Genomic DNA, 27,541 nt, shown 5'->3' with positions numbered 1-27,541 from the left:
ACAGTCTTAGGGAGTTCCCATAGTGGCGCAGTGGTTAACGAATCCGACTAGGAACCATGAGATTGCGGGTTCGGTCCCCGGCCTTGCTCAGTGGGTTAAGGATCGGGTGTTGCCCTGGGCTGTGGTGTGGGTCGCAGACGTGGCTCGGATCCCACGTTGCTGTGGCTCTGGTGTAGGCCAGCAGGTACAGCCCCGATTGGACCCCTAGCCTGGGACCCTCCATATGCTGCCAGAGCGGCTCAAGAAATGGCAAAAAGACAAAAAACAACAACAAAAAAACAGTCTTAGAACTGATAAATGGGATTCTATAAGCCTAATCAAATTTAAAGTACAAGAAAATACTGCCCAATTCTTTTACAAAATTTAATGTTTAAAGAAGAATGAGTTATAATAAGAAGACATCTTCAAATGTCATTTAAATTTAATATGGATCAATGTTATAGGGAAGCGTTTTTTTAAAGTTTCAGCACAGAATTATTAGCCATAACCTTATTTCTTGCTGATTCATCTGTTTTTGATCAATGCTTCTTTGACAAAATAGTTTATCAATGTCAGAAACATACATACCTGGTATTTCTCTGAAATACTACTGTGAAACTATTCGGCGTAAAGGCAGTTTTAGCCCCAGATTGCCAATGGTGGTTTTGTTATAGGAGCTTATTACATTAGAATGTGTTAACTTACGACATGTGCTTGGCTGTCTATTGTGGCCCGATTTCATCTGTCTTAAAAATGAGGTTTCTAATTTAGTATCTACACACTGAAAGAGAGGTTTATGCGCTTAGTAGTAATTATCGTTGGTATTGTGAACAAAAACAAAAGAATCTGGTGCACTTTCAATGAAATTATTTTAATTCATTGAATTCCCTGAGAATTCCAGTCTTGACCGTCTATTCCAGGAGCATGCAGTAGGTGGCCCCTCAAAGCTCTTTGGAGGCGAGCAGGCGCCATTTAAACCGGAGCACCCGCCGCTGCAGCAGTTGGCACAGCTGAGAAGTCAGAGATTGAAGCTGGAGGAGAAGGGGAGGCTGGAGGATGGTGGGGCAGCCGTGACCACGCCGGCCCGCCCGGCCCGGGCGGCGGCGCAGGTGCGCGGGGCACACGGGCGGGGGCGCAGGTGCGCGGGGGCGCGGGGCGCACGGCTGGCGAGCAGCTGACAGCATCGTCACGGCGGCGCGAGGCAGCGCGCGCCCCGCCTGCCTGCGGGAGGAGCCCGCATCCGTACAGCCTGCGCTGCCCTGTCCTATGCGAGGCGAGCTCAGAAGCAGCTCTGAGCAGAGTTGTGTTCATCCTCAGGTAACCGATTTCTCTTGCTTTCCCGTGGCTTCGCTGCTCTGCACTGGGACATTAACGGCTTTGGGATTCTCCTTTGCAAGCCCCTGTAAAGGGATTGCCGCTATCTGGGAGGGAGAGTCAGCAATATAAGGATTTGAGTTGGCGAGGGGGGAAAAAAGCTGCATTTCTGTGTACTTGTCAGGGAGGGTGAGCATCCCGATATACTTTCCTAAAACATGGACTGTAAAAAAAAAAACCTGCCTCTTACACATTATTTGAGATTCTTTTCCAAACAGGAGTTAGTGTTTTAGGAAATTCTCCAGTGCAGGTGTTTCTATTAATGTAAAAGTTGATTTCATGGATTTAAGAAAGTCCAGAAGAGCTGTGGTCCAAAAGTGAGAAAAATGCGAGGCACGTTAGAGGCTGCTGTTTGCTTCAGCATGTTTTCCTACTAGCGTCCTGGGCTTGGCTGAGACTTGACTAAATATTTTAGTTTTCCTTTTAAAGAATGCGTTTCATGATGTTTACATGTGTTTCTTTCTATTTCCTTGTTGTAAGAACAGAAGATAGGAAAGGCGCCGCATCCCAGCTTTAGTTGTAAGATTGTGGTTCCCATACGATGACAATGACTGCTGACAGCTCCCAGGCTCGCCTGCAAAGCATTTGCTGGCTTCTCGCCATGTGGGAACCTGCCTGAGTCTTCCGTCCTGAAAAATACTGTTTTTCCCCTTTAAAACTCCAATTCACGTTCTGTGGGGGCCCTGGGAGACTTTTCAACTAGCAGCTCTGTGCATCATGTTACATCCATTGAATGGTGAAATACACCGTTGTGATGGAATTGTTTCTTTGGACTGTGTGCAGTGACACAGCTTGCCTTCCTTAGGAATTTATTCTACATATTTGCCCACGTTGTTTTTTGAACGACCTCCTTCCATTCGAGAAGCTAGTCTTAGTATATGGGGCCCTTTCTGCTTTGAACTAAAAACTTAAAAAAATATTCTTTTTAAGGAAGATTTTTCTAGGTAACAGTAAAAGGCTGGAACATTTTACATTCCAAATCAGTCCAAATGCGCTTCTTTCCCAGCAGCATTTGGATTCGAAGAGGTGGAGTGGGAGGGAGAGAAAAAGGGAGGATAAAATTGGAACAAATTTAACATATTTGTGGGGGGAATAATAGTATTTTCTTTGGAGGGGTGGTTGCCTGAAATTGCCAATTGTCAACAATTCTATCTCTGGAAATGCCGGAGATCCTATGTGCTGAGGTATAGGAAGATCGATAGTTCATGTTATAGAAACAGGAGATACAAAGCAGGGAGGCATTTTCATTCCATTTAACACATGGCATTTAATTTGGTAATGGGGACCATGCTGGCTGGTGACCACTGGAAGGGAGGGGGAGAGAGCCAGTCGTCTCCATCATCACACAGACTTGCTGCTTACAGTTATCTCTGCAGAGAGCAAACCGATGGGCATGGTTATTGCAGAAACCTCCAGAATCTTTTCTTGTTTAATAGAGTTGTTCCAAAGAAGAGACTCTGGAAAACCCCCGGATTGCCTTCCAAGTTGTGGAAGTTCCTCTTCAGCTTGTGTCTATCAATCTAGCATTTTCAGCAATCAGCAGTGCCACTTCACCCTGAGAACGGAGACGATGTTATTAATTTCACGTTGTGCATCTCCTAGGAACCACACCTGACTTTACTCTGTTAGTAATATATTATTTGGGGAGTAAACACCGTCTCTGCTCCAGTACCTGTGTATCTTACAGGTAAAAACCTTTGAAAAATTAAAACCTTTGAAAAATGAATACCTTTGAAAAATAACGGGGTTCTTTTGTCAAAAAGAGAGTGGAACCGTGATAATAAAAACATGCTCCTTTTTCTAATTGTGAAGCCGTAGGTGATATATATATTAGTATATTGGAAATTCACCTATTAATTTAGACCACATCATTGTTTTCCCCCAGGATAAATGCAGTCCGTTTTTGCCCTGGAGAATTTCTTTGTTGCAAAGAACATTTGGTTCTCTGGGTGAGGAGGTTGCCTTCCAGCTGTTTTAAGTTTAAAAGGGCTCAGTGCTAACCTATGACTTTCAATTCAGATAGCCATGGTGCCCCATTCCCACTTACATGATGGGTTGAATCTATCTATCTGTCAGCCATCTAGCTCGCTATTTGGTGTATTTATAATGGACAGATATCTCTTTAAATGCAGTACTGATGTCTAGGACACTAGTTGGTTTTGGTTATGATTTTTCTAGGGAAAGAGCTGCTCTTAAGGGAGATGATAATTGTCACGCTGTCATAACTGCTAGTGTTCTTTTACCAGTAACATTTACATATGCATGCATACTTAAGGATGAACTTAAAAACTATTTGATTTCAAATTATGTTTTAGTTTTTATTTTTATTATGTGGCTTGCAAGTCTAGCTTTCTTAAGCTGGTAAGTAATTTTTTAAAGTAGAGCAAATGCTGTTTCATTCTCACCTCCTTTGCTCCTGTCACCGGCAAATTGAGGAAGATTGCTTGTAGCTCTCTCCTTAGGGCAGTTAAGTGTTTTCCCATAAATCAGGGCTGTCCAATAGAAATGAGGTGTGTTAAGTCACATGCATAATTTCAAATGTCCTCCTAGTCCCCGTAGAAAGGTAAAAATGCATAGGTGAAATTAATTTTAATAATATAGTTTCTTGAACCCAATCTATTAAAAAACGGCCATGTAAAATGCAATTAATACAAAATACTAACAAGATATTTTATTTTTTTTATGCTAAGCCTTACATAGGCCGTCTCAATTCAGATTGGCCGCATTTCAAGCGGTCAGTAGCCCACGTGGCAGTTGGCTGTTGTGTGGACCAGCACAATAGAATGTTAACCTTCCGACAAAGCAATTTAAAACCGAAATGTTAGGAGCCATTAAATGAACTAAACACTATGAAAACTAAATATATCTCAAATGGCCCTAAGATCTGTGTCCTATCTTTCCCTGCCAGTTGTATAGTCTTGGACCTATTTTTACTACTCTATCAGTAAAACAAGAGGACTGGGTCAATACTTTCCGTGGTTTTATGAAAAATATCAAGTAGATGTGGATTCAACATTCACACAGCCTAGAGATCTACCTCAGCATAAACAAAGGGAGCCTACTGAGTGGTGGGCGTTGCCATTTTGCACCGAGGTTGCTTTGGTTCAATCCCCGAAGACAGATGTCAGTACCTGAGGCCCCAAACGCCTCATCAGAGATCACTCAGTTTTCATATTTAAATTACTGAGCAAGTAGCAGCCAACCCATTATAAAATCAATACGTAAATCGTAACTCGTGAGTGAGCTAGTATTTAGGTCTCTTTTATATTATCCTTGGCTGGCATGCATATCTTCCATGTTCCTCTTTATTCTAACACCATTAAATCAAGTTCTGTGAACTGGAATACTCTATAATTGACTGACTCGTGAATACTGACTTCTTGAAACACAGACACGAACGACTTAAAAAAAATGTCATTTTCTTCGCCCAGTCCCTGGATAGCTGGTCAATATAGTTTATCAATGTCAGAAACATACATACCTGGTGTTTCTCTGAAATACTACTGTGAAACTATTCAGCGTAAAGGCAGTTTTAGCCTCAGATTGCCAATGATGGGTTTTGTTATAGGAGCTTATTACATTAGAATGTATTAATTTACGACATGTGCTTGGCTGTCTGGAGGGAGCACTGGAGGGACGAGCACCGTTTCCATCACAAGGCTTGTGTGTTAGGAATCATGATAGGATACATAAGGAACTGCATTTTGTATGAAAGGGATTTGTGCAGTATTTTCCTAGTGCTAATTAGTGTTTGGAAAGTGATTGTTTTTGTGATGAAATGAGAGAACAGAGGAACTTTCCGCTAGACCCCCCTACAGTAATGAATCTCTGTCTCTCCCTTTCTCTCTCTCCGGCCCGCTCCCATTTAACTTCTGAAGCAGGGCTCCAGAACAGTCTAGAAACTCATCAACATTCAAACAGAGGCACCTTCGCAGGGGTAGACTTTCTTTCCAATGTCTGCTTTACACTCTGTTTTATTGCAGCGCCTCTATGACTCCTGAATCAGAAATTTATCTTCACATGATCCTGAGCAAAGAGAAAAAATGATCCGTATCCATCCAGGTCTCTGTATCCAGAGAAAAACCAAGAGTTCTCTCACGTCTCTGCAGATTAAAAATCTAGCTCAACAGGAGTTTCCGTTGTGGCTCAGGAATAATGAACCCCATTAGTATCCATGAGGATGCAGGTTTGATCCCTGGCCTCACCCAGTGGATTAAGGATCCAGTGTTTGCTGTGAGCTGTGGTGTGGGTCGAAGACAAGGCTTGGATCTAGCATTGCTGTGGCTGTGATGTAGGCTGGCAGCTGCAGCTCTGATTTGATCCCTAGCCTGGGAACTTCCATATGCTATGGTTGAGGCCCTAAAAGCAAAAACAAAAACGAAAACAACAACAACAAAAAGACAAATCTAATGCAACATCGTTGTCCTTTTATCTCCCCAGCCCCACTGTTCAACTGCCGTGCCCCACCATCACACATACACCCATAAGAACAGTGGGTTATCTCATTGCCTTCTTGATGTAGTCCGCAGAGATTTAAAGAAAGAGATCTATGGAATAGTCCCCAACACTTAAAGGATTTTAATTCTCTTTTGAGGCCTCTTTGGACTTTGTCGGGTTCTTGACCACAGAGTGGTGGAAGGATACCACAAAATGGAAAACTGACCTTACTGTTTTTGTAAGGTACTGTATAAGCTCTACGCGAGCACAAAAGACGCTGGGACTGTTGAGTGCTAGAAGTGACTGGGTGGCCTAGATTTTGAAAAGAAGCTAAATTTTCCAGGCTATCATGACAACCATGTGTTTATATAGTTTTGATTATTCCAGGTAAATTTACAGGTGGCACTCCGTCCCCTCTTTTTTGTTCTTTCCCTTTTTTTATTTTTATTTTTTTATTACTCAGTGAATTTATTACATTTATAGTTGTACAATGATCATCACAATCCATTTTTAAAGGATTTCCATCCCACAACCCCAGCACATCCCCCCACCCCGCAAACTGTCTCCTTTGGAGTCTTTCCCTTTTTTTAAATGTTAGTTTAAATTCCTCTAAAATGCCAACAGTTTCAAGATGCAGATATAAATAAGGTTGTTGGAGCCAATATTTAAATGTGACTATAGAGAATGTGTAATCATGTCAGAGTAGGGAAGGATTTTTCTAAGGATGATATCAAACTGGGGTCCTAAAGAAAGGTTTGTTAAATTTGGCTTCCCAGAAATCTTAAATTTCTGTCCTGGGGCGGGGGGGAAAGAAACAATATCAAAGGACAAACGATCACTGGGAATAAATATAACATATTTCAGGTGAGGTCAAATTTGCTTCATACAGTAGGTCTCAAACTTCTGAGCATCCAAATCACCAGACAGAGTGGTTTAAACCTGAGATGGCTGGGTTCAACCCCAGAGACTTGATGCAGTGGAGCCAGGGCAGTTTGAGGGCAGCCCCAGGTGAGGGGGCCAGTGACGGTCTGCTGGACCCAGCTTGAGAACGGCTGTCTTGAAATAGGATAAATGCTGTCCTTGCAAACTAGGAGGAAACCGAGCAGAACAGGGGAACATGCAGGGCTCAGTGAGACAGATTACTTTTAACATGTGAAGAAATGCTCGATGTCACAGATAAAATACATTCGATTACACCAATAATGAGAAACAGACTTTTTTTTTTTTTTTTTTTCTTTTTAGGGCTGCACCTGCAGCATGTGGAGGTTTCAGGCTAGGGGTCCAATCGGAGCTGTAGCTGCTGGCCTGTGCCACAGCCACAGCAACGCAGGAGCTGAGCTGCATCTTCGACCGATACTGTAGCTCACGGCAATATCAGATCCTTAACCCACTGAGCAAGGCTAGGGATCAAACTTGTGTCCTCATGGATGCTAGTCAGATTCGTTAATCACTGAGCCATGATGGGAACTCTGAGAAGCAGCCTTCTTGGTACCTTGGGGAGGTTCCAAGAATTTGGTAACCTAGTGGACTATGCCCCATGAATGGAACTAGCACTGTCATGCACCTCTCAGGGCAAAGTGGAGGTGATTTTGGAGAGCAGCTGGCTATCTCTACCACACTTAAAATGCACATGCCCTTTGATCCATAAAATAAATAAACTTTTATAGGAGTTTGTTCTACGTGTAGACTCAAAACCATGATAACTATGTTTGAGTCTGTTCGTTGAGCAAAAAAAAGCAGTCAGTGAAAGTGGTTGATAAATGATGGACCATCTCAGGCGTTCTATGCAGCTGGTAAAAAGCACACTATGGTTCTGTAGGTGCTAATATATTCAGATCTACATGAACACGGCGGATACTGCACTCTCGTTTGTGTGTTCGTGCGTGCGTGCATGCGTGATACACTCTCACTAGATGCTGTCAGTTGATACCTATCCCCATTTGCCTGGATACCATTTGTTAACACTGGATGCCACCAAACGGGCAACATATACTAAATGTGTCACTGCATGCCCTCCTTTCCCATCTGATTTGTGCTCTTGACTATTTCTGGTGATTTAAACAGAAGTCATGTCGGGTAAGTTGCCGCTGTGAGTTAACGTGAAAAAACGAGCCCAATCAAGTTAAATGCATTCGAAATGGATATGATTTTGTCCATTTTTTTTCATTTCCAAACATGAAGTATTATTGGGGATTTTGCGGGGGAGGTGCATTGGTCATTGTTTGGTACTATTTTCTTTTCTTTCCTTTTTTTTTTTTTTTTTTTTTTTAGGGTTGCACCTGCAGCATATGGAGGTTCCCAGGCTAGGGGTCCAATTGGAGCTGCCAGCCTACACCACAGCTCACAGCAATGCCAGATCCTCAACCCAGTGAGTGAGGCCAGAGATCAAACCCGAAACCTCATGGTTCCTAGTTGAATTCATTAACCACTGAGCCATGACGGGAACTCCAGGTACTGTTTTCATTCTTACATGGATGTTCTGAGAATTTTCTTTCATGGATTACTCAGCTCTCTCCTTTAGGACAATTCCAGATTCCACTGAAGCTGTTCTGCTTCCATTACAGAAACACAATCCATGTTTGGGGCCTGTTCTCCAACTGAGATAGCCAGCTCGACCCAAACTTTAATTGTAGGACTTGTACTAATTAGCAACTGTGAGTCTTTATTTTAACTCAGCATTGAAAGGCATGTTTAGTCCTAAACATTTTTATATCATCTCATTGCTTTCTCCTAAGACTTGCAGAGACTGGCCCTTTATGGGTCAGATTTATCAGGACACCTTTGCTCCTAGTGTTAAGGCTGAGTTAAAATACTGGTTCAAGGAGTTCCTGTCATGGCATAATGGAAACGAATACGACTAGGAACCATAAGGTTGTGGGTTCGATCCCTGGCCTTGCTCAGTGGATTAAGGATCCAGTGTTGCCATGAGCTGTAGTGTAGGTTGCAGATGTGGCTCGGATCTGGTGTTGCTGTGGCTATGGTGTAGGCTGGCAGCTGTAGTTCTGATTAGACCCCTAGCCTGGGAACATCCACATGCCATGAGTACGGCGCTCAAAAGACCAAAAAAAAAAAAAAAAATACTGGTTCAAGTATATATCCATGATATAAGCATAACCCGTGTTTTCCTACGAGCAGGTATGTTATATTAGCCACCTGGCATGGTTGTTCAGAGTTCATCTTTTGATATGGGCCTTTTAGAAGGTATCTATGACTTTTTTTTTTTGTCTTTTTGTCTTTTTGCTATTTCTTGGGCCGCTCCCATGGCATATGGAGGTTCCCAGGCTAGGGGTCCAATCGGAGCTGTAGCCACCGGCCTACGCCAGAGCCATAGCAACGCGGGATCCAAGCCGCCTCTGTGACCTACACCACAGCTCACGGCAACGCCAGATCGTTAACCCACTGAGCAAGGGCAGGGACCGAACCCGCAACCTCATGGTTCCTAGTCGGATTCGTTAACCACTGCGCCACGACAGGAACTCCTCTATGACTTTTTTGATGAGTCAGAGAACCCACACGATCATCCATTACTAGCTACCTAACATCGTTATTACATTTTAAAAATAAATATGAGGTGTTCTGAAAGTTGCTTGGCAATATTACATATTCCGGCAAAAAAACAAAAACAAAAACAAAAAAACTTCCAACATTTTATAATCCAGAGCTCCTTGTTTAATTGTTTCAAATTTGCGTTGGCCTGAATGCCTTACTGGGTTTGCTCAACCTGAGCTGAAATACGAGTTCTGCCTCTTGACTAGCTGTGCATTGAGGCACTGTTACTTTAAGCACCCAAGGTCTTGGTTCCTTTGTGTGTCACATGGGGCTGCTGATACCTAAATCAGAGATGTTTTGAAGATCAAGCTTGTCTGGGACCTCGCAGCACTTCCTAAATGGTCAGGACTCCTGGGCTCTGTTGATGGTTGTTATCTGATCAGCATCTTTTTTTTTGTCTTTTTGTCATTTTGCTATTTCTTTGGGCCGCTCCCTCAGCATATGGAGGTTCCCAGGCTAGGGGTCCAATCGGAGCTGTAGCCACCGGCCTACACCAGAGCCACAGCAACGCGGGATCCGAGCCATGTCTGCAACCTATACCAAGGCTCACGGCAACGCTGGATCGTCAACTGAGCAAGGGCAGGGACCGAACCCGCAACCTCATGGTTCCTAGTTGGATTCGTTAACCACTGCGCCACGATGGGAACTCCTGATCAGCATCTTAATGGTTTCTCCCTCTCACCGTCTCAGATGTATTCCCCTTTACAACCTGGCATGAAGCCCATTATTACATAGTCGCACTTTGCTTCTGGGTGGATTTCTAGTTTTAGCTTTCCCTAGTTTACCTGATACGCACACGCTCCGATTCCTCTTAAAATATTGATTGGTTTTACATCTGGGTCTACACAACTCCCTCTCTATTCTGTGTCTGGTTAAAACCACGTTCCTTCTTTCGCCAGGACCCTTTTCCTCTGGTCCTTGACTGAGCTCATCTCCCCACAGGCAGTCCTGGGCTCTCTAATGGAAGTCATAGTTGTGAGTCTGCGAGAATACCCCCTGTTTGATAATCATGTCACCCTGGCTCTGAGCTATTTATCTATATAATGACTTTGGGGGTCTTGGCCTTGACAGGAAGCCTGCTGAGGGCAGGTGGTGCTGTGGCCTGTCTGATGGTATCTGTCATTGGATTCTAGACACATTGGTAACTAGCTTTTTCCAGCGATTTTGTTGACCTGCCTAGTTACCAGAGGACAGACACAAGTAAGTATTCGTTGATGAGTGGTTCCTAGCTGCTGACTGTATGCCCTTGCCTTTTCTCATTCAGCTTCCTACATGGTCTCCTACACTCACCAAGGGATTGCCCTCTAATTGAGCTGAATGTTTAAGAATATCTCAGAGTTCCTGTCGTGGTGCAGCAGAAGTGAATCCAACTGGGAACCACAGCGTTGCTGTGAGCTGCGGTGTCGGTCACAGATGTGGCTTGGATCTGATGTTGCTGTGGCTGTGGCGTAGGCCAGCAGCAACAGCTCTGATTAGACCCCTAGCCTGGGAACCTCCATACGCTGCGGGAGCGGCCCAAGAAATGGCAAAAAAGACACACACAAAAAAGAATATCTCCCTTACCTTCCATTTACACGTCATCCAGGTGTTTTCAGTGTTTTGCTTCCAGTCCTCTTAGCTCCACACCCACAGTCACAGTGGACCTTGTCAATGCTGGAGGCTTTCCCACTTCCAGAAGCACAGTGGGGCCTCTTCTCTCTGACCACAGCATCCTAACTCCACAGCATCCTTGCTCAATTTCTCCTTGAGCTTCTCCCAGAACTTACATTTTATCTTGCTAATATATTCGGTTCCCTTCCCATTAACATTTAAACATGTTCATGTCTTTTTACCTTAAAATTAATATTTTAAAAGCCCTTTCTAACAAATCAAAACTGGGTATGACTTAGCTACCAATTCACAACCAGTCTCAGGAAATATTTCTAAGTGGCCTGTGTCAATTTTAGCATCTCATGCTCACTCCCCAACCGAAGGCAATCTAGCTCCTCTCCCATCCTCACTCCACACTTTGGAGCACCCCTTGCTCCCCTCACAGAGGGGTTCCCGCTGGCACAGTGGGTTGAGGATCCGGCCTTGTCACTGTTGTGGCTTGGGTTGCTGCTGTGGCGCAGGTTCAATACCTGGCCCTGGAGCTTCCACGTGCCATGGGTGCTGCCAAAAAACCAACCAACCAACCAACCCTCATGGAGCTTATAGAGTAGTGGAAGTAAACAAGTTTTAAAAAGGCAAATGACATAGCATGTCAGACTTGCTATGGAAAAAAATAAAGCAGAAAGAGGCTAAAGACTGCCAGGGTTGAGGCTGGAATTGTAAATTCAGATGGGGCAGTCAGGGAGATTCTCACAGAGGAGGTGGTAAGTGAACATAGGCCTACTGGAGGCCATGGGGGAAGAGTGCTCAAGGGAAAGGGAACAGTCAGTGCAAAGGTCCTGAGGCAGGAGCATGGCAGGTGTGTCTGAGTAGCCGTGGGAAAAATGTGGGCTGAAATGAAGTGATCTGGGGGTCAAGTAGTAGGAATTGAGAGAACAGGTGGGGACAGAGCCCTTCATCTGTTTCTCTCAGGGAGGCAAGGTGGCCAGTGGAGGATTTTGAGCATGGGAATGACCTGACCATACTGGGGCGGTGGCACGGAGGCAGCAGCGGGTGGTGGGGTGTGTGTATGTGTGATTGGAATGGCTCAAAGCCTGAGGCAAACTGAGCACTTAGGAGTCTACTGTAGTGCTCCAGGTGAGAGGTGACAGTCACTTGGAGAACCTGAGGGCAGTAGGGAAGATGATTTGTGGTTAGGTGTGAACTCGTTTTGAGGATATCCCTGACATGCTTTGCTGATGGAATGGATATGAGATACAAGAGAACAGGGGTTCAGGAGGCCTCCAGGGGCTTGGCCTGGACAACTGGGAGAAGAATGTGGCCAATGATCGATGTGACAAAAACTGTCAGGGGAAGAGTTTAGGGTAAGACAGGTGTTCAGTTGGGCACAAATCATATTTGGAGTATCTCAGAGTTCCTGTTGTGTCATGACGCAGCAGAAACGAATCCAACTAGGAACATGAGGTTTTGGGTTTGATCCCTGGCCTTGCTCAGTGGGTTAAGGATCCAGCATTGCCGTGAACTTTGGTGTAAGTTGCAGACACAGCTTGGATCTGGCGTTGCTGTGGCTGTGGTGTAGGCTGGCAGCTGTAGCTCTGATGGGACCCCTCACCTGGGAACCTCCATGTGCCGCAGGTACGTCCCTAAAAAGAAAAAAAAAAGAAAGAAAAAAACTTATTTGGAGTATCTCCAAGGCGTCAGAGCAGAGATGTTCTGGAGGCAGAGGGACATAAGAGCCTGCACATTATAAAGGAGACTGGCCATGTGTGTTTAGTTGGAAGTTGTCATGGAAATGACATCTAAGGTTGTGAAATCTGATGGTACCAAAGAGAGGGTGAGCATGAAGCTGGGGGTGAGGAGTGTAACAAGGATGGAGGGATGAGGCTGTCTTACTGGCAAGCTAATTAGGAGAGGTGGCACTGACCCTCCCTCCTGATGCCACCACCCTGGCCCAAGCTGGACCTCTGGACGCCCCTGCTGCTGCCCTTCAGAGCCCTCAAGGAGGTCTTCGCACAGTAGGAGTCAGGTCTGCACTTCTCTGCTCAGCCCTCCTAGCTCGTCATCCCCTTCACGGTAAAAGCTGCTTTTATACTACCTGCATGTCCTCTGCCAGTTAGCTTGCTGGCCTCATCTACTTTTCTCCTTCTCTCCCTCCTTCCATTCTAGAATCCTCCCTGTTCTAAAACATGCCACACTAGCATCTCTGTTTGCACCTGCTGTTCTTTCTGGTAGGGAAGTTCTTCCCCTTCTTCCCCGGGTGTGCAGATTTCACACCATCACCGATCTCGAATCTCTGCTCCAATAGCAGCTTTCCAAGGGCCCCTGTCCAGCCTCTGGTCACCTCTGATGTCCACTGTACATTCTTGAAAGGTAACTGAAAGATACTACATTGATGTGTTGAACAAATACACACACATGCATGGAAATCCTTCATTTGGAAGACCTTTAAAATGATTAAAATTGATGGTCAAGTTTTTGATCTTGCAGGTAGGAGAGCTTTTAAGGGACACATTTGCATTGTTTTTGCAAAAATCATGTATAAAAATGCTTCCAGGACTTCCCGTTGTAGCTCAAGGGTTAACAAACCTGACTAGTCTCTATGAGGATGCAAGTTCAATCCCTGGCCTTTCTCCGTGGGTTAAGGATTGCTGCAACATAGGTCGCAGACATGGCTCAGATCCCAAGTTGCTATGGCTGTAGCCTGGTAGTTGCAGCTCTGATTAAACCCCTAGCCTGGGAACCTCCATATGCCACTGGTGCGGCCCTTAAAAAAAAAAAAGAAAAAATGCCTCCACGCTTCCACCATTATGTCTCTTTTCAAAATGCTCTCTCTGAAAGACAGTTATTTTTCCAAAGCAGGCACTGAGTCCCTCCCTTATGTTTTAAAATGCCACCTTTCTATTACAGGGATGGAGGAAGTGTGTTATTTTTGGAAAATACATGCTATATGGCACATTGCTAAAAGCCACCTGCCACCTAGAAAATGGTTATGGATGTAGAACAATTGCTTTTTGTGTAATAGAAAAACATATGACTTGCCTTTTAGTTCTGTGACACATATTTTCTTTGCTTCAAGCTGATTAGCGAACCTTCCTGTGGTAGAAAATATTTTCATGGTGGCTCCTCATCTCCATATATGGTGTTGTGAGGAATCTACTAGATCTTAAAGGTCTTATTTACTTGCTTTTTAGGGCTGCACCTGAGGTATATGGAGGTTCCCAGGCAAGGGGTCGAATCGGAACTGTAGCTGCCAGCCTACGCCAGAGCCACAGCAACGCGGGATCCGGGCCGCGTCTGCGACCTGCACCACAGCTCACGGCAACGCCGGATCGTTAACCCACTGAGCAAGTGCAGGGATCGAACCCACAACCTCATGGTTCCTAGTCGGACTCGTTAACCACTGCGCCACGACGGGAACTCCTGATTTTGTTTCTTTAAAGTGTTCATTGATCTTCTCTGGTACAGTTTTCCTGGGTCAGCTCACGTACATGTATTTCAACAGCCGATTATCAACATGTGCTAAGTGTTTTCAATGGGTCTGGCACTGGGTTGGATCCAATAATATGCTTGTGAGTGAATTCCCAGGGATCCTGCCTTCATGACATTGATATTTGGGGGAGTGGAGACAAAAAAAAAAAAACAAAAAAAAACCCACAAATAAATAAATACTAAGAGAAGCCTGTATCCAAATATTTTATTATTGAAAGAGAATCATTCCAACAAATCAGAGAAGTGCTGAAGTGTGTTTGGATACTTTTTTTTTTTTTTTTTTTTGGTCTTTTTTTTTTTTTTAGGGCTTCACCTGAGGCATATGGAAGTTCCCAGGCTAGGGGTCTAATTGGAGCTATAGCTGCTCGCCTACACCTCAGCCACAGCAATGTGGGATCCAAGCTGTGTCTGCGACCTACACCACAGCTCACGGCAAGGCTGGATCCATAACCCACTGAATGAGGCCAGGGATTGAACCTGCATCCTCACAGATGCTAGTCAGGTTCATCGCCACTGAGCCATGATGGGAATTCCTGTTTGAAATATTTGTGCTTATGCTCTGTTAAGCAAATCTCTCCCTTGTGAAACTTCTAATACTGGTTCTCTACACCTTCAGCTTGTTTTCTAATTATCTTCCTATTGAATTATGAGGAAAGAATGCATTTTAGTTTGTCATAATTCATTTTGGTGTATTTTTAAATATATTTTATTATAGCAAGAAAATATTTTTCCAATGGCTTGCGGTATTTTTCCTTTGACTGTAAATAAGAAAATTCTAAGCATTTTAAAAATAAAGTTTAGTTAGATTTTGCAACACATTGGATTAAGTATAGTGTGTTAAACTTTGCTTAAAAAAAGCGTAGAAATTTTAAAAAAAGCAATAGATAAACAATGTGAGCCATGTATGTAATTTTGCGTTTTCTCATAACCACATCTAAAAAGGTGAAAAGACACAGGTGAAGTTAATTTAAATATATTTTATTTTACCCAGTGTATCTGAAACATTACTTCAACTTGTAATTAATATCAAAATTGTAAATGAGATATTTAACACTTTCTTTTTTTAATATATATTTAACATTTTCTTATACTCCATTTAAAACTCAGTCCATCTCAAGTCTATCTAGAGAGATTTCAGCTGGCAAGTGGCTACCAAATTGGACAGCACAGTCCTATTGGCTTAGGTTTTTTTTTTTTTTTTTCTTTTTTCTTTTTTTCTTTTGTCATTTTAGAGCTGCACTAGCGGCATCTGGAAGTTCCCAGGCTAGGGGTCAAACCGGAGCTATAGCTGCCAGACTACATCACGGCCACAGCAACATGGATCCAAGCTATGTCTGTTATCTACACCACAGCTCACGGCAACACCAGATCCTTAACCTAGTAATCGAGGCCAGGGATTGAACCCCAGTCCTCATGGATGCTAGTCAGGTTTGTTTCCACTGAGCCACAATGGGAACTCCCTGCAGGCTTAGTTTTAAATGCAGTTGCTGATAGAGATGTGTTGCAGTACCATCGATAACGGTGTAACATGAGGGCCTGGAAGTAGGTTCATTTTTTAATTGGTCTTCTCAGGAAATGAGATTGTTTTGGCCTTGTCAGATTGGATTAGACCCTTACTGCTCTTCCTGTGTAAGGTGGTGACAGAGGAGAAGGGCTGTCTGCTCTGCCCCTGCTGCTAAGTGTTCTCACATTGTGAGTGTGTTTTTTTTTTTTTTTCCATTAAATCTACTTTTTATTTTGGAATAACTGATCGCTTGGAAATGATTAATTCTTTTACCTTGGGACATGGTATTCTTTTCCATTAATTCAATTAAAAATAAATTATTAGGAATGTATAGTTTTCCTTAACTTCTGTCTCCTTCCAATCTCTAATCCTAGAACTTTTTTCTGTGTTAGGCTTTTTTTTTCTTTTTTCTTTTCTTTTTTTTAATTACTGAAATGAATTTATCTCATCTGTGAGTGTGGTTTTTTAATTCATAGTTTTGCTGTTGCAAAAAACATTTTCACTTAAGATCATGTATTTCTATTGTGGTAAACTATACACATTTGCCATTTTCACCATTTTTAATTGCACAGTTCAGTGGCATTAAGCACATTCACTTTGCTGTACTACCATCCATCTCTAGAACTCTTCATCTTGCAAAACTGAAACTCTGTACCCATTAAACAATTAATCCCCATTCTCCCTTCCCCCAGCTTCTGGAAAACCGTCATTTTACTTTCTGTCTCTATGAATCTGACTACTCAGGGATATGTCATAGGAGTGGAGTCGTATGGATTTGTGCTTATGTGACTGGCTTACTTAACATAATGTTTTCATGCTTCATCCAGGTTACAAGCATGTGAGGGAATTTCTTTCCCTCTTAAGCTTAATGAATAATGTTCTGTTATTCTGTTCATCTGTTGATGGACATTTAGGTTGCTTTAACTTTTTGGCTATTGCTTATTTTTTTGTCTTTTCTTTAGGGCTGCACCTGCGGCATATGGAGGTTCCCAGGCTAGGGGTGGAATCGGAGCTATAGCTGCCGGCTTACACCACAGCCACAGCAGTGCATGATCCTAGCCGTGTCTATGACCTACACCACAGCTCACGGCAACGTCGGATCCTCAGCCCACTGAGCAGGCCAGGGATCGAACTCATGTCCTCATGGATACTAATCAGGTTTGTTAACCCCTGAGCCACAATGGGAACTCCAACTTTTTGGCTATTGTGAATGATGCTGCTATGAACATGGGTGCACAGATATCTCTTCAATCAATTATATATCAATATCAGTTTTATGTCTGCTTTAATCATTTTGGGTATGTATTCGGAAGTGGATTGCTGGACATATATATGCTAATTCTATTTTGAATTTTTTCCGCCTTGGATGCACCATTTTAGATTCCTGCTAGAATTGCCCAGGGGTTTTGATTTCTCCACATCTTCTCTAACACTTGCTATTTTCTGTTTGTTTTTTGTTGTGATTTTTTCGATAGTAGCCATCCTAGTGGATGTGAGGTGACATCTCACTGTAGTTTTGATCTGCATTTCCCCAATACCTAATGATGCTGAGCAGCTTTTCCTGGGCTTATGGACCATTCGTGGGTTTTCTTTGGAGACTATCTGTACAAATTCTTTATCCATTTTTTTTTTAGTTGGTTGGTTTTTCTTGTTATTATTCAGTTGTGTTCTCTATAATTCTGGATATTAGAGCTTTATCATTTATGATACATTTTCTTCTACTGTGTACGTTCTTTCTTAACTTTCTTCATAAAGTTCTTTGTTGCACAAAATTTTCTAATTTTGATCAACTCTAATTTATGTATTCTTATGAACTTTCAAATGGCCCCCAAGAGCCAAAACAATCTTGAAAAAGAACAAAGGAGACCTTCTACTTACAGATTTTAAAACATAGTACAAAACTATAGTAGACAAAATTGTGTGGTACTGGCATAAGAATAGACATGTAGACCAATGGAATAAAATTGGGAGTCCAGAAATAAGCCTTTATAGTTATACTTAATAGATTTTTGGTAACGGGTTAAGACCATTCAGTGGAGAAAGAATTGCCTCTTTACAGATGGCGCTGGGCCCTCGATATCTGCAGGTAAAGGCATGAAGTTGGATTCCTCCTCACACCATATACAACATTAACTCAAAGTGGATCGATGCCCTAAATATAAAATCTAAAATCATAAGACTCTTAGAAGAAAACATAGAGGTACATCTTCATGACCTTAGATTTGGCAATGGAATCTTTGATAGAAGACCAAAAGCGTGAGGAACAAAATAGTACATGATTGTGTCAAGATATCTTTTTTTTTTAATCCATGTGCCAATTTTGTAAACGTTTATTTGGCTAAAACTAGAAATCTACCTAACCAAATACATATACATAGACACATGTTCCGATAGGCGTACAGGGAGCGAAGGGCCCCAGGCTGCATAGTAAGCCATCATTCCCAGTACTCAACACTCGCTTCTCCTGGTCTGCCGTTTCTGCTCTCCAGTTACCTTCATCTTTGGGGTTTATTTCCCCACAGGGTTACCATGCTGCACTGGGCATTCAGGATCAGCCTTGGTACTAATCCTTTGACCAGGGCGATGCTATTCTTCTTTATTCACATGATTTGCCTTGTTCTTTCTCTTACCCACATAGAAAAGGAATAAAGCAGAAAACGGCCAAAGCATAGTCAGGCTCTCAGCGTCTGAAAATCATCACTCAGTGTATTTTATGTGGCTGTTCGGGCTTCCTCACCTTCCTATTTTCCTCAAATGGAATGGCTATAGACAGACATCGGTGAATCTTATTTCTGGAACTGAGCTGTGGGCTTATCTGCCTCTCAATAGTGAAATGCTTGAAGACTAATTTATTCTACACCTTCCTTTCCAAGAAAGGTCTAACTTCTCTCCACTTATTTCATTGTTGCAGATATCATGAGTCTTACAATCCGTTCCCAAGGACCACCTCACCCCTGTATGGGATAGGGGCCTGGTTACATGGGTGCAGATGTGTCACCTCCATTAGCACCTGCACTAACATGGCCAGGATGGGTGTCTCCGTAAGACTGTGAAACAAAAATCCTGAAAAAGGATTGTGCTTCTTTGTCTTTTTTTTTTTTTTTTTTTTTTTTTTTTTTGCTATTTCTTTGGGCCGCTCCCTCGGCATATGGGAAACAAATCCAACCAGGAACCATGAGGTTAACCACTGTGCCACGACGGGAACTCCGGATTGTGCTTCTTTGGAGACAGATGAGCCATAGACAACTAACTCTTCTTTATGACCAGGTGGGCATTGCCCACTAACAAATCTTTCATTTTTTATGTTCAGCTAAGAAGCTACATAAGGGAGTTCCCGTCATGGTGCAGTGGAAATGAATCCGACTAGGAATCATGTGGTCGTGAATTCGATCCCTGGCCTTGCTCAGTGGGTTAAGGAGCCGGCATTGCTGTGAGCTGTGGTGTAGGCCAGCAGCTGCAGCTCCAATTGGATCCCTAGCCTGGGAACCTCCATATGCCATGGGTGTGGCCCTAAAAAGCCACAAAAGCTACATGAAATTTACCTTTTTTTGGTTTGTTTTTTTTAGGGCCACACCTGCAGCATATGGAGATTCCCAGGCTAGGGGTGTAATTGGAGCTACAGCTGCCTGCCTACACCACAGCCACAGCAACGCAGGATCTGAGCCATGTCTGTGACCTACACCACAGCCTACAGTAACACCAGATCCTTAACCCACTGAGCAAGGCCAGGGATTGAACCTGAAACCTCATGGTTCCTGGTTGGATTTGTTTCTGCTGTGCCACAACGGGAACTCTGAATCTTGAATTAAACTGAGAGTCTAAAATTACACTCTATTGGAAGTTGTTAATTTCTTTTTAAGATATCCTTATTTATATTGTAATAGTCCAGCAATAGTCCTTTTTTTTATTTAAATAACCCATTTACCTTTTATTAGCAGTAGGGTTTTTGAGTTTTTTTGTTCGTTTTTTGTTTTTTTGTCTATTTAGGGCTCCACCTGTGGCATATGGAAGTTCCCAGGCTAGGGGTCCAATCGGAGCTACAGCTGCTGCCTACACCACAGCCACAGCAACATGGGATCTGAGCCCCATCAAGAGAAGGTAAAGCAATCTTGTTCCAGATTTGTTTTTTACTAATTCTCTCAAACATCTGGTTCCTTTGCTAGGTGCTTCCTAGTTGATCCTTGGACCCCCTCGAGCAACATGCCGGAGCAGAGCAATGATTACCGGGTGGCAGTGTTCGGAGCAGGTGGTGTTGGCAAGAGCTCCCTGGTCTTGCGGTTTGTGAAAGGCACCTTCCGGGAGAGCTACATCCCCACCGTGGAAGACACCTACCGGCAGGTCATCAGCTGTGATAAGAGCATCTGCACCCTGCAGATCACGGACACCACCGGCAGCCACCAGTTCCCGGCCATGCAGCGGCTGTCCATCTCCAAAGGGCACGCCTTCATCCTCGTCTACTCCATCACCAGCCGGCAGTCCTTGGAGGAGCTCAAACCCATCTATGAGCAAATCTGCGAGATCAAAGGGGACGTGGAGAGCATCCCCATCATGCTGGTGGGGAACAAGTGTGACGAGAGCCCGAACCGAGAGGTGGAGAGCAGCGAGGCGGAGGCGCTGGCCCGCAAGTGGAAGTGCGCCTTCATGGAAACCTCGGCCAAGCTCAACCATAACGTGAAGGAGCTCTTCCAGGAGCTGCTCAACCTGGAGAAGCGCAGGACCGTGAGCCTCCAGATCGATGGGAAAAAGAGCAAGCAGCAGAAAAGGAAAGAGAAGCTCAAGGGCAAGTGCGTGATCATGTGAACGCCCTCCGGTGGGAGCAGCGATTGTGTGTCCCCCTCGCTTCCCCGCCCCCCTCCCGCGTGAAACCCACAGTCGTCAGGGTAGCATGTCAGATGCCCGCCCACGTGTTAAATATTGCGTTTTGACCGAGACGTGCGCTATTGTCCTAAGAGGGCACTTCACACCACCACCGATAATCACCCCCTCTCCAGAATCAGGGAGTCTGCCAGATGCTTACACTGAAAACCAACCTGCCCGGCATCGCAGGGACCCGAGAGGGGTGCCAGTCATTTCTGGAGGCGTTGTTTGCCATCAGGCGGTGGTCGGGCTCCTGCCCGCGGAAGCAGCGCGTCTGAGAGGAGGACGTACCATCTGCATGCATGTGAGAGTATGTTAACCTAGAGCTGCAGGCACGACCCCCAGACCAGACATTCCCTCTGCTCAGAAGCCGGTGACATCCCTGGGGGAGGGGCGGGGTGGGAGGAGGTGAGACGACCAGGCTGGGGTAGTTCCCTTCCATGGTTTTCCCCCCCCGGATTAAAAATAAATAACTCAGCCTCTCTTCCCCCAGAGGATGTTTGTTCACTGTCAAATCCCAGCTGACCTGTGAGCCTTGCCACTCTGCGGGGATGGTCTCACCTCACTAAGCCTAGTTAGCAGGTAGCGTTTTAACCTTTCAAAGTCTTTCTTTTCGCACACAATGACGACTCCCTTAAGAGTGTGTGCTGCTCTGTCAGACATTCTTCGAGTTCTCTTTGAAATGTTTGAGAGAGGATATTGTGACAACACTAAAACATCGCAATAACGCGCCTGTGGGTTATACTCTGAGCGTTTCAGAAATGTGAAGTTTCCTTCCTTTGATCCATGAGGGGTCTGACTCTTCCAGCCCTCAGATTTTAAATAAAAGTAATTAAAGTAGCTATTTTTAGATATTTTTTCCCCTCTGACATGATTTTCCTTCTTTTCAATAACTCGATCTGTATCCAACTGGGTAACAAGCCAACCAAGGCCATCCGGAGATCAGAAGCACATCCATTTTGTAACAGACATGGACGTATATATGCCATACTTTGCACCTTAATGAAATACTTTGAAATAGAAGTTGTTCACTGTGTTTTTGATGATCTATCTCTAACAAATATATTCCTGGAAGATGTGTTCAAGTGATAGATTGTTGTGCATGTTCCATTAGAAATGTCTAAGAGCTGTTTGATGCAGTGTTTACTTGGGGTCATTTCCTCCTGGTGGTCTCATGTGCTTCCTCATCCCTTCAAACCAAATTACAGCCACTGCTGGTTCTGCATACTGAGTGGAGATGGGATGGGCAGGCTCTGTGCTGGGCAGGGCATAGCCCGCTCACTCTGCCATCAAGTCTGCTTTGACTCTGCTTCCCCCACATTCCCACTGACAGAGCCCTTAAAGTCTCCGGTTTATTCTAGTCTGCATCCCATGCTGGGCTCTTGTGGAATTTTCCTCTCAGCACACTTTCCTTTTGCCCACCTGGCAGGCAGAGAGAGCGCTGCCCTTTGGCTTCCATAGGGGCGCTTCCTGGGGGCACCAGCTGGGACAGAGTTGGCAAGGTTGGGACCTTTGCACGTACCCCAGCCCTCGCTCTGTCTTTCCTGCGCCTCCTGCTGCAGCAACTCCTGAGCAGCTCTGCTCCCAACAGATGCTTAATTAATCCTTTCTGTTTAAATTTTCTTGCCTTCATTTCCTCCCCTTTGCTCTACTAGTAACTCATCCTCGTGATTATGTAGTGTGTGTGTGTGGGGGTGCTTTAAGAACCGTTGGCTCCGTGGTCTGCCCACCACCCTGGCCTCCTACATACAACAGGACCTGGGCAGGGAGGGTACAGAAGCGGCCTGGGCACCAGCAGAGATTGAGGGGGCCCAACGCTCATCTAGAACCAAGTGGTCAAATTCTAATGGCCGCACCCTCTGACAGGCTCCTTCTGTTCCAAGTGGCTGTTCCACAGCCTTCCCAGTAAGATCTCATTGGTAGTTTTTTGAGAATACTTGTTTTTCAACTCATCCCTCCTTTTTTCCTATTTCTCTTCTCAGAGAGATATCATCAGTTTGTAATTTGGAGATGGGTTAAGTGGAAGAAGAAGCAGGACTTCATGGCCCAAATGGATTTTAAAGATTTGGGGGTGGGCCCTTTGCTAACCGGAAAATGTGATGTCTGCCACGGGCAGCTGTGTCCACAAGGCTCTCAGGGTGTGGGCTCCCTCCCACTGTCTCGTTCCTCCTGGCCCAAGTGAGAAATTCATTGAGCCCTCTCAAGGCGAGAGCTACATTTTAAAAACATTTACAGCTTCATCAGTCTGAGAAACTTGTAATTCTTGAAATTCTGATCTCATTCAAGTGCTCCTTTGCACTTTGCCTGTGGAGTTTATGGTGAGGCTATTGATGTCTCAATCATGGGTCTTTGTTCTGAGATAATTCTTTATGAAGTGCCCTGAGGGTAGAGTTGATTATCTAAAAATATTTTTTTTTTCAGAGCTCCCCAATTGACTCAGGGCTCAAGGAGTTAATTCCAGTGAGTCAGATGTTTTTAGCATCTATGTGCCCCATCTCCAAAGAAGTAGTCCTGGTCTTTGGGAATACCTCCTACACTGCATAAGGGCATAGCAGATTTTTGACCTAGCTACAGTACATTACAAAACTCAAAATATTGCTTTGAAGATGGCACTCTGGGAATAAGCATGGGGCTCCATGAGTCCCCTTCTGTCCCTGCCAAACCCTCTTCCATCCAGTGACAAGCCATGGGCGTGCCCTGGGCATGCATGCAATACAGCAAGACCAACACAAGAGCAATATTCAATTGTTCGTTAGATCTAAAATTATATATATAATATATATATAATTCTTTCTGCATTTTTGAAGTGTAAAGGAGTACATTGTACATATCTGTAAGCTAGTATCTTTGTTTCACTGTTTGTAATATTTAAGAGATGCTTGTTCTTTATAGAACAAAAGTATTAAATATCAAAAAACACTCTGTGATATTTAATTTCTTTTTCAAAATTTGTAAAATGTTGCTCCTCCCTAAGCTCTCTGGAAATATTCATAACTTATGGGACACATGTAAACCCTCGAAGATCCTTCCTGGAATTTAGCGCCGCACAAAGGCGGTGTGTGGACAGAGCACTTACAGAGCATGACTTTTCTGTGTGTGGGATGGCCATGTGTCTGTTTACCTTTAAGGTGTATTTACTGTTACAATTCCATGACCTAGTTTATTGACAGTTAGAACAATCCCTCTTGCACACAAGTTTCTAGTCGTCATCAATGTTCTGAAAATAATAAGCATATTCAAATAAAGCTTTGGTTCTGACATGCGGCTGGAAGGTGGTGACGTTTCTTACTCTTCAGGGTACCAAGGGGTCTGTGATGGTCTTGCCCTAGTTCCTCTGCAGCTGCTTTCACTTGCTGGTTGACCACGTGGGTGACTGCCAGGCTCTGCAGGTCTGGGGTTGGCAACAGCAGCTGCCCTTGGGTGCTCTGTGGAAGTTTTCCAAATGGTTCCTGTCCCCAGGATGATGCGATGCTCCAGGCTGGGTGAGGTGAGAGGGAAGGCGTAGGGATAGGGCCCTCCCTGGCTTAGAGGGGAAATAGTGCCAGAAGAAAAACTCCATTTTAATTCTGTTGCCGAAACTTGGCCTCTGTATGCCATTGCAGAACAGAAATCCGGAGACAGCCGTGGCTGTGGCCCTAAAAAGGCAAACCTTGGAGACAGAGTTTTGGGTGAAGGAGAAAAATATAGGTTTATTGCTTTGCTAGGCAAAGGGAGCCAAAGCAGACTAATGCCTTAAAGACTGTTTCCCTCCACCCCCTGAAGGGGTTAGGAGGTGGTTTTACAGTTTGGGGTGTGGAAGAAAAGGGCCACAGATAAAGATCAGTGAGGAGGCAAGGTCGCATTTTCTTTCAAAGCTGGTGTTTAGTGGCCCCAGGACTGGTTCTGGTGGTCCTCCTTCTTCCCAGAAGGAAGAATGCGGCATCAAGTAGTTCTTCCCTGTGTTGGGGGTTTTAGTTCTGCAGAAAGGCTGAAAGATATTATGTATATTCCTTGAAGAGGAACCGGGACCCTGCCCCAAGTCTCCAGTCTTGTCTCTTGAGGGCTCCTCCTTGGTCTCTGCATCCCTTTCTTTCCCTGAGTAGCAACTGTTAGAATCTGCGCTTTGGAACTCAGGGAAGGTCATGGAGGCTGAAGCTTATTCCCTGCAAACAAGAAATGGAGGACATGGACTTGGAGACTAGACTTGTGGTTGCCAAGGGGGAGGGGGAGCGTTGGGGACATGGCTCAGATGGTCAGTGTCGGACAATGAGACACATGAACAAGGGGAGATCTCAACGAGGCTCTTCAGGAGTTCCCGTCGTGGCTCAGTGGTTAACGAATCTGATTAGGAACCATGAGGTTGCGGGTTTGATCCCTGCCCTTGCTCAGTGGGTTAAGGATCTGGCGTTGCCGTGGGCTGTGGTGTAGGTTGCAGACGCGGCTCGGATCTGGCGTGGCTGTGGCTGTGGTTTAGGCCAGTGGCTAGAGCTCTGATTCGACCCCTAGCCTGGGAACCTCCATATGCCACAGGAGTGGCCCAAGAAATGGCAAAAAGACAACAACAACAACAACAACAACAAAAACAAGGCTCTTTACTTCTGCGGAAGGGTGCAGGTACTCAAAAAGCATGTGCAAAGAGGAAAAGATCCTCCCTATTTATCCCTAACGCAGGTGCTGTACCTGTCCCCTTCCCATTGGTCAGGTCAGGTCAGGGTGCCCTTCTTCCCTGTTGGCTAATTTGAAACAAATTTTACTGGGAGAAGGGGAGGGGGGCGGTCACAGGAAGGCCTTTCAGCTGAAACCAGAGCAAAATGGAGTAACCAAGATTTCCTTTGATAGAAAAGACATTATGTGACTTTCCACAGGAGGGAGTGGGGTGGATTGGGACTTTGGGGTTAACAGATGCAAACTATTGCCTTTGGAATGGATTGGCACTGAGATGCTGCGGTGTAGCACTGGGAACTATGTCTAGTCCCTTATGATGGAGCAGGATAACGGGAGAAAAAAGAATGTATACATGTATGTGTAACTGGGTCACCATGCTGTGCAATAGGAAAAAAAAATATATTGGGGAAGTAGCAATAAAAAAATAAAAATAAAGAAAATATAAAAAAAAAGTTAAAAAAAAAAAAAAAGAAATGGAGGACACAGAAAGGCTTATGTGCTCAAGGAGTCCCACGGGGCCCTGCTCCATTACAATCCCATCTCTCCCCACTCTTGGCTTCCTCACAGAGGCCAGGCTGTCAAGCGGAGCTGATATAAAAAGCCCCAGCTCTGTTCCCCGGCCCAACTTCTGACACTATTTGTCCTTCTAATCTTCTCAACACTAACTATAAATTAAAGCCTGCTTTTGATTTTGAAAGACAATGACTACCCACAAAACCAAACCAAACTGTCATTCTCAATAGCTAAATAGCTAAACTCAATAGCTAAAAAGACTGTGGGCAGGTTCTTAAACCTTCCTGTGCTTCTGCAAAATGGGAATTATTAACATCTGTAGCACAGAGAATTAAAGCAACAATAAGCACAAAGCACTTAGTGCTGTCTTGTGACACATCCAGCTTTCAGTGGAAACAAAGACCCCCCTCGGTCACTAAGACTCTGCAAGGTCTGGGGCCCTGTGAAAATCAATCTATGCAGACACAGCAAAACACCAGAAACTTTCAGTGTCTTTAAATCTCTTTAACAGCTTTTTCTGGGCTTGCTCTTGGCATGCTCTACCCACCCCCCCCCCCCCGCCCCCACCAAGGTCATTAATACTACATTATTCAGGGATTTCTCCACTTACAGGAATAATTACAACCAGCAGGCCCCATTAGACCCCATTAAAGGGCATCCCATCCAGTACTTATCAAGCTTTAATGCGCAAATAAAGCCCTTAAGGCCCTGAGCGTCAGCCGAGTCTGAGTCAGCAGGGTGGGGCAGGCCTAAGACTCTGCATTTCTAATAGGCTCCCAGGAGAGCATGAACGCTCCCTGCCCACTGACCACAGTTTGAGCAGCAAGGCTGTACTCTACGTATAACACACTTTCTTTCCTGTATTTTTCATTATTTATTTATTTATTTTTATGTTCTTAGGGCTGCACCCTTGGCATATGGAGGTTCCAAGCTGGGGGTCAAATTGGAGCTGCAGCTGCCTGCCTACGCCAGAGCCACAGCAACGCTGGGTCCGAGCCGCATCTGTGTTCTACACTGCAGCTCACAGCAATGTCAGATCCTTAGCCCACTGAACAAGGCCAGGGATTGAACCTGAGTTCTCATGGATGATAGTCTGATTCGTTTCCACTGAGCCATGATGGGAACTCCTGTATTTTTTTAAATTATAGTTGTGGAGTTCCCGTCGTGGTGCAGCAGAAATGAATCCAACTAGGAACCATGAGGCTGCAGGTTTGATCCCTGGCCTCGCTCAGTGGGTTAAGGAGCCGGCGTTGCCGTGAGCTGTGGTGTACGTCGCAGAGGTGGCTTGGATCTGGTGTTGCTGTGGCTGTGGTGTAGGTTGGCAGCTATAGCTCCATCTAGACCCCTAGCCTGGGAACCTCCACATGCCACGGGTGCAGCCCTAAAAAGACAAAAGAAAAAGAAAAATAAAATTATAGTTGATTTACAAATTTCCTTCAATTTCTGCTGTACAACAAAGTGACCCAGTCATACACATATATCAGTTCTTTTTTTCTTCATACTGTCTTCCACCATGTTCTAACCCAAGAGGTTGGACTTGGTTCCCTGGGCTGTACAGTAGGACCTCACTGCTGATACTGTACCTTTGTTGCCATTGGAATCACC

The 27,541-nt window shown here is 44.5% G+C and overlaps 1 protein-coding gene across 3 annotated transcripts; it reads left to right on the top strand.

Annotated features, from left to right (window-relative positions):
• The first annotated feature begins 999 nt into the window (after nucleotides 1-999).
• On the top strand, nucleotides 1,000-24,037 carry DIRAS2 (DIRAS family GTPase 2). 3 transcript variants are annotated; one of them, XM_021072211.2, is made up of 2 exons: nucleotides 1,000-1,088; nucleotides 20,086-24,037. In XM_021072211.2, the coding sequence occupies exon 2, from the start codon at nucleotides 20,123-20,125 to the stop codon at nucleotides 20,720-20,722; it is 600 nt and encodes a 199-aa protein (XP_020927870.1). In that variant the 5' UTR covers nucleotides 1,000-1,088; nucleotides 20,086-20,122; the 3' UTR covers nucleotides 20,723-24,037.
• Nucleotides 24,038-27,541: the final 3,504 nt, after the last annotated feature.

The sequence above is a fragment of the Sus scrofa genome, chromosome 14 (genome assembly GCF_054392235.1).
Source record: "Sus scrofa isolate SSC_HxYL_T2T_F1_AM1 chromosome 14, Sscrofa_HxYL_maternal_Yorkshire_Landrace_v2.0, whole genome shotgun sequence".
In the NCBI taxonomy this organism is placed as follows: domain Eukaryota; kingdom Metazoa; phylum Chordata; class Mammalia; order Artiodactyla; family Suidae; genus Sus; species Sus scrofa.
Note: the sequence above shows the minus strand (reverse complement) of the source record. Positions and strands in the feature narration are given on the sequence as shown.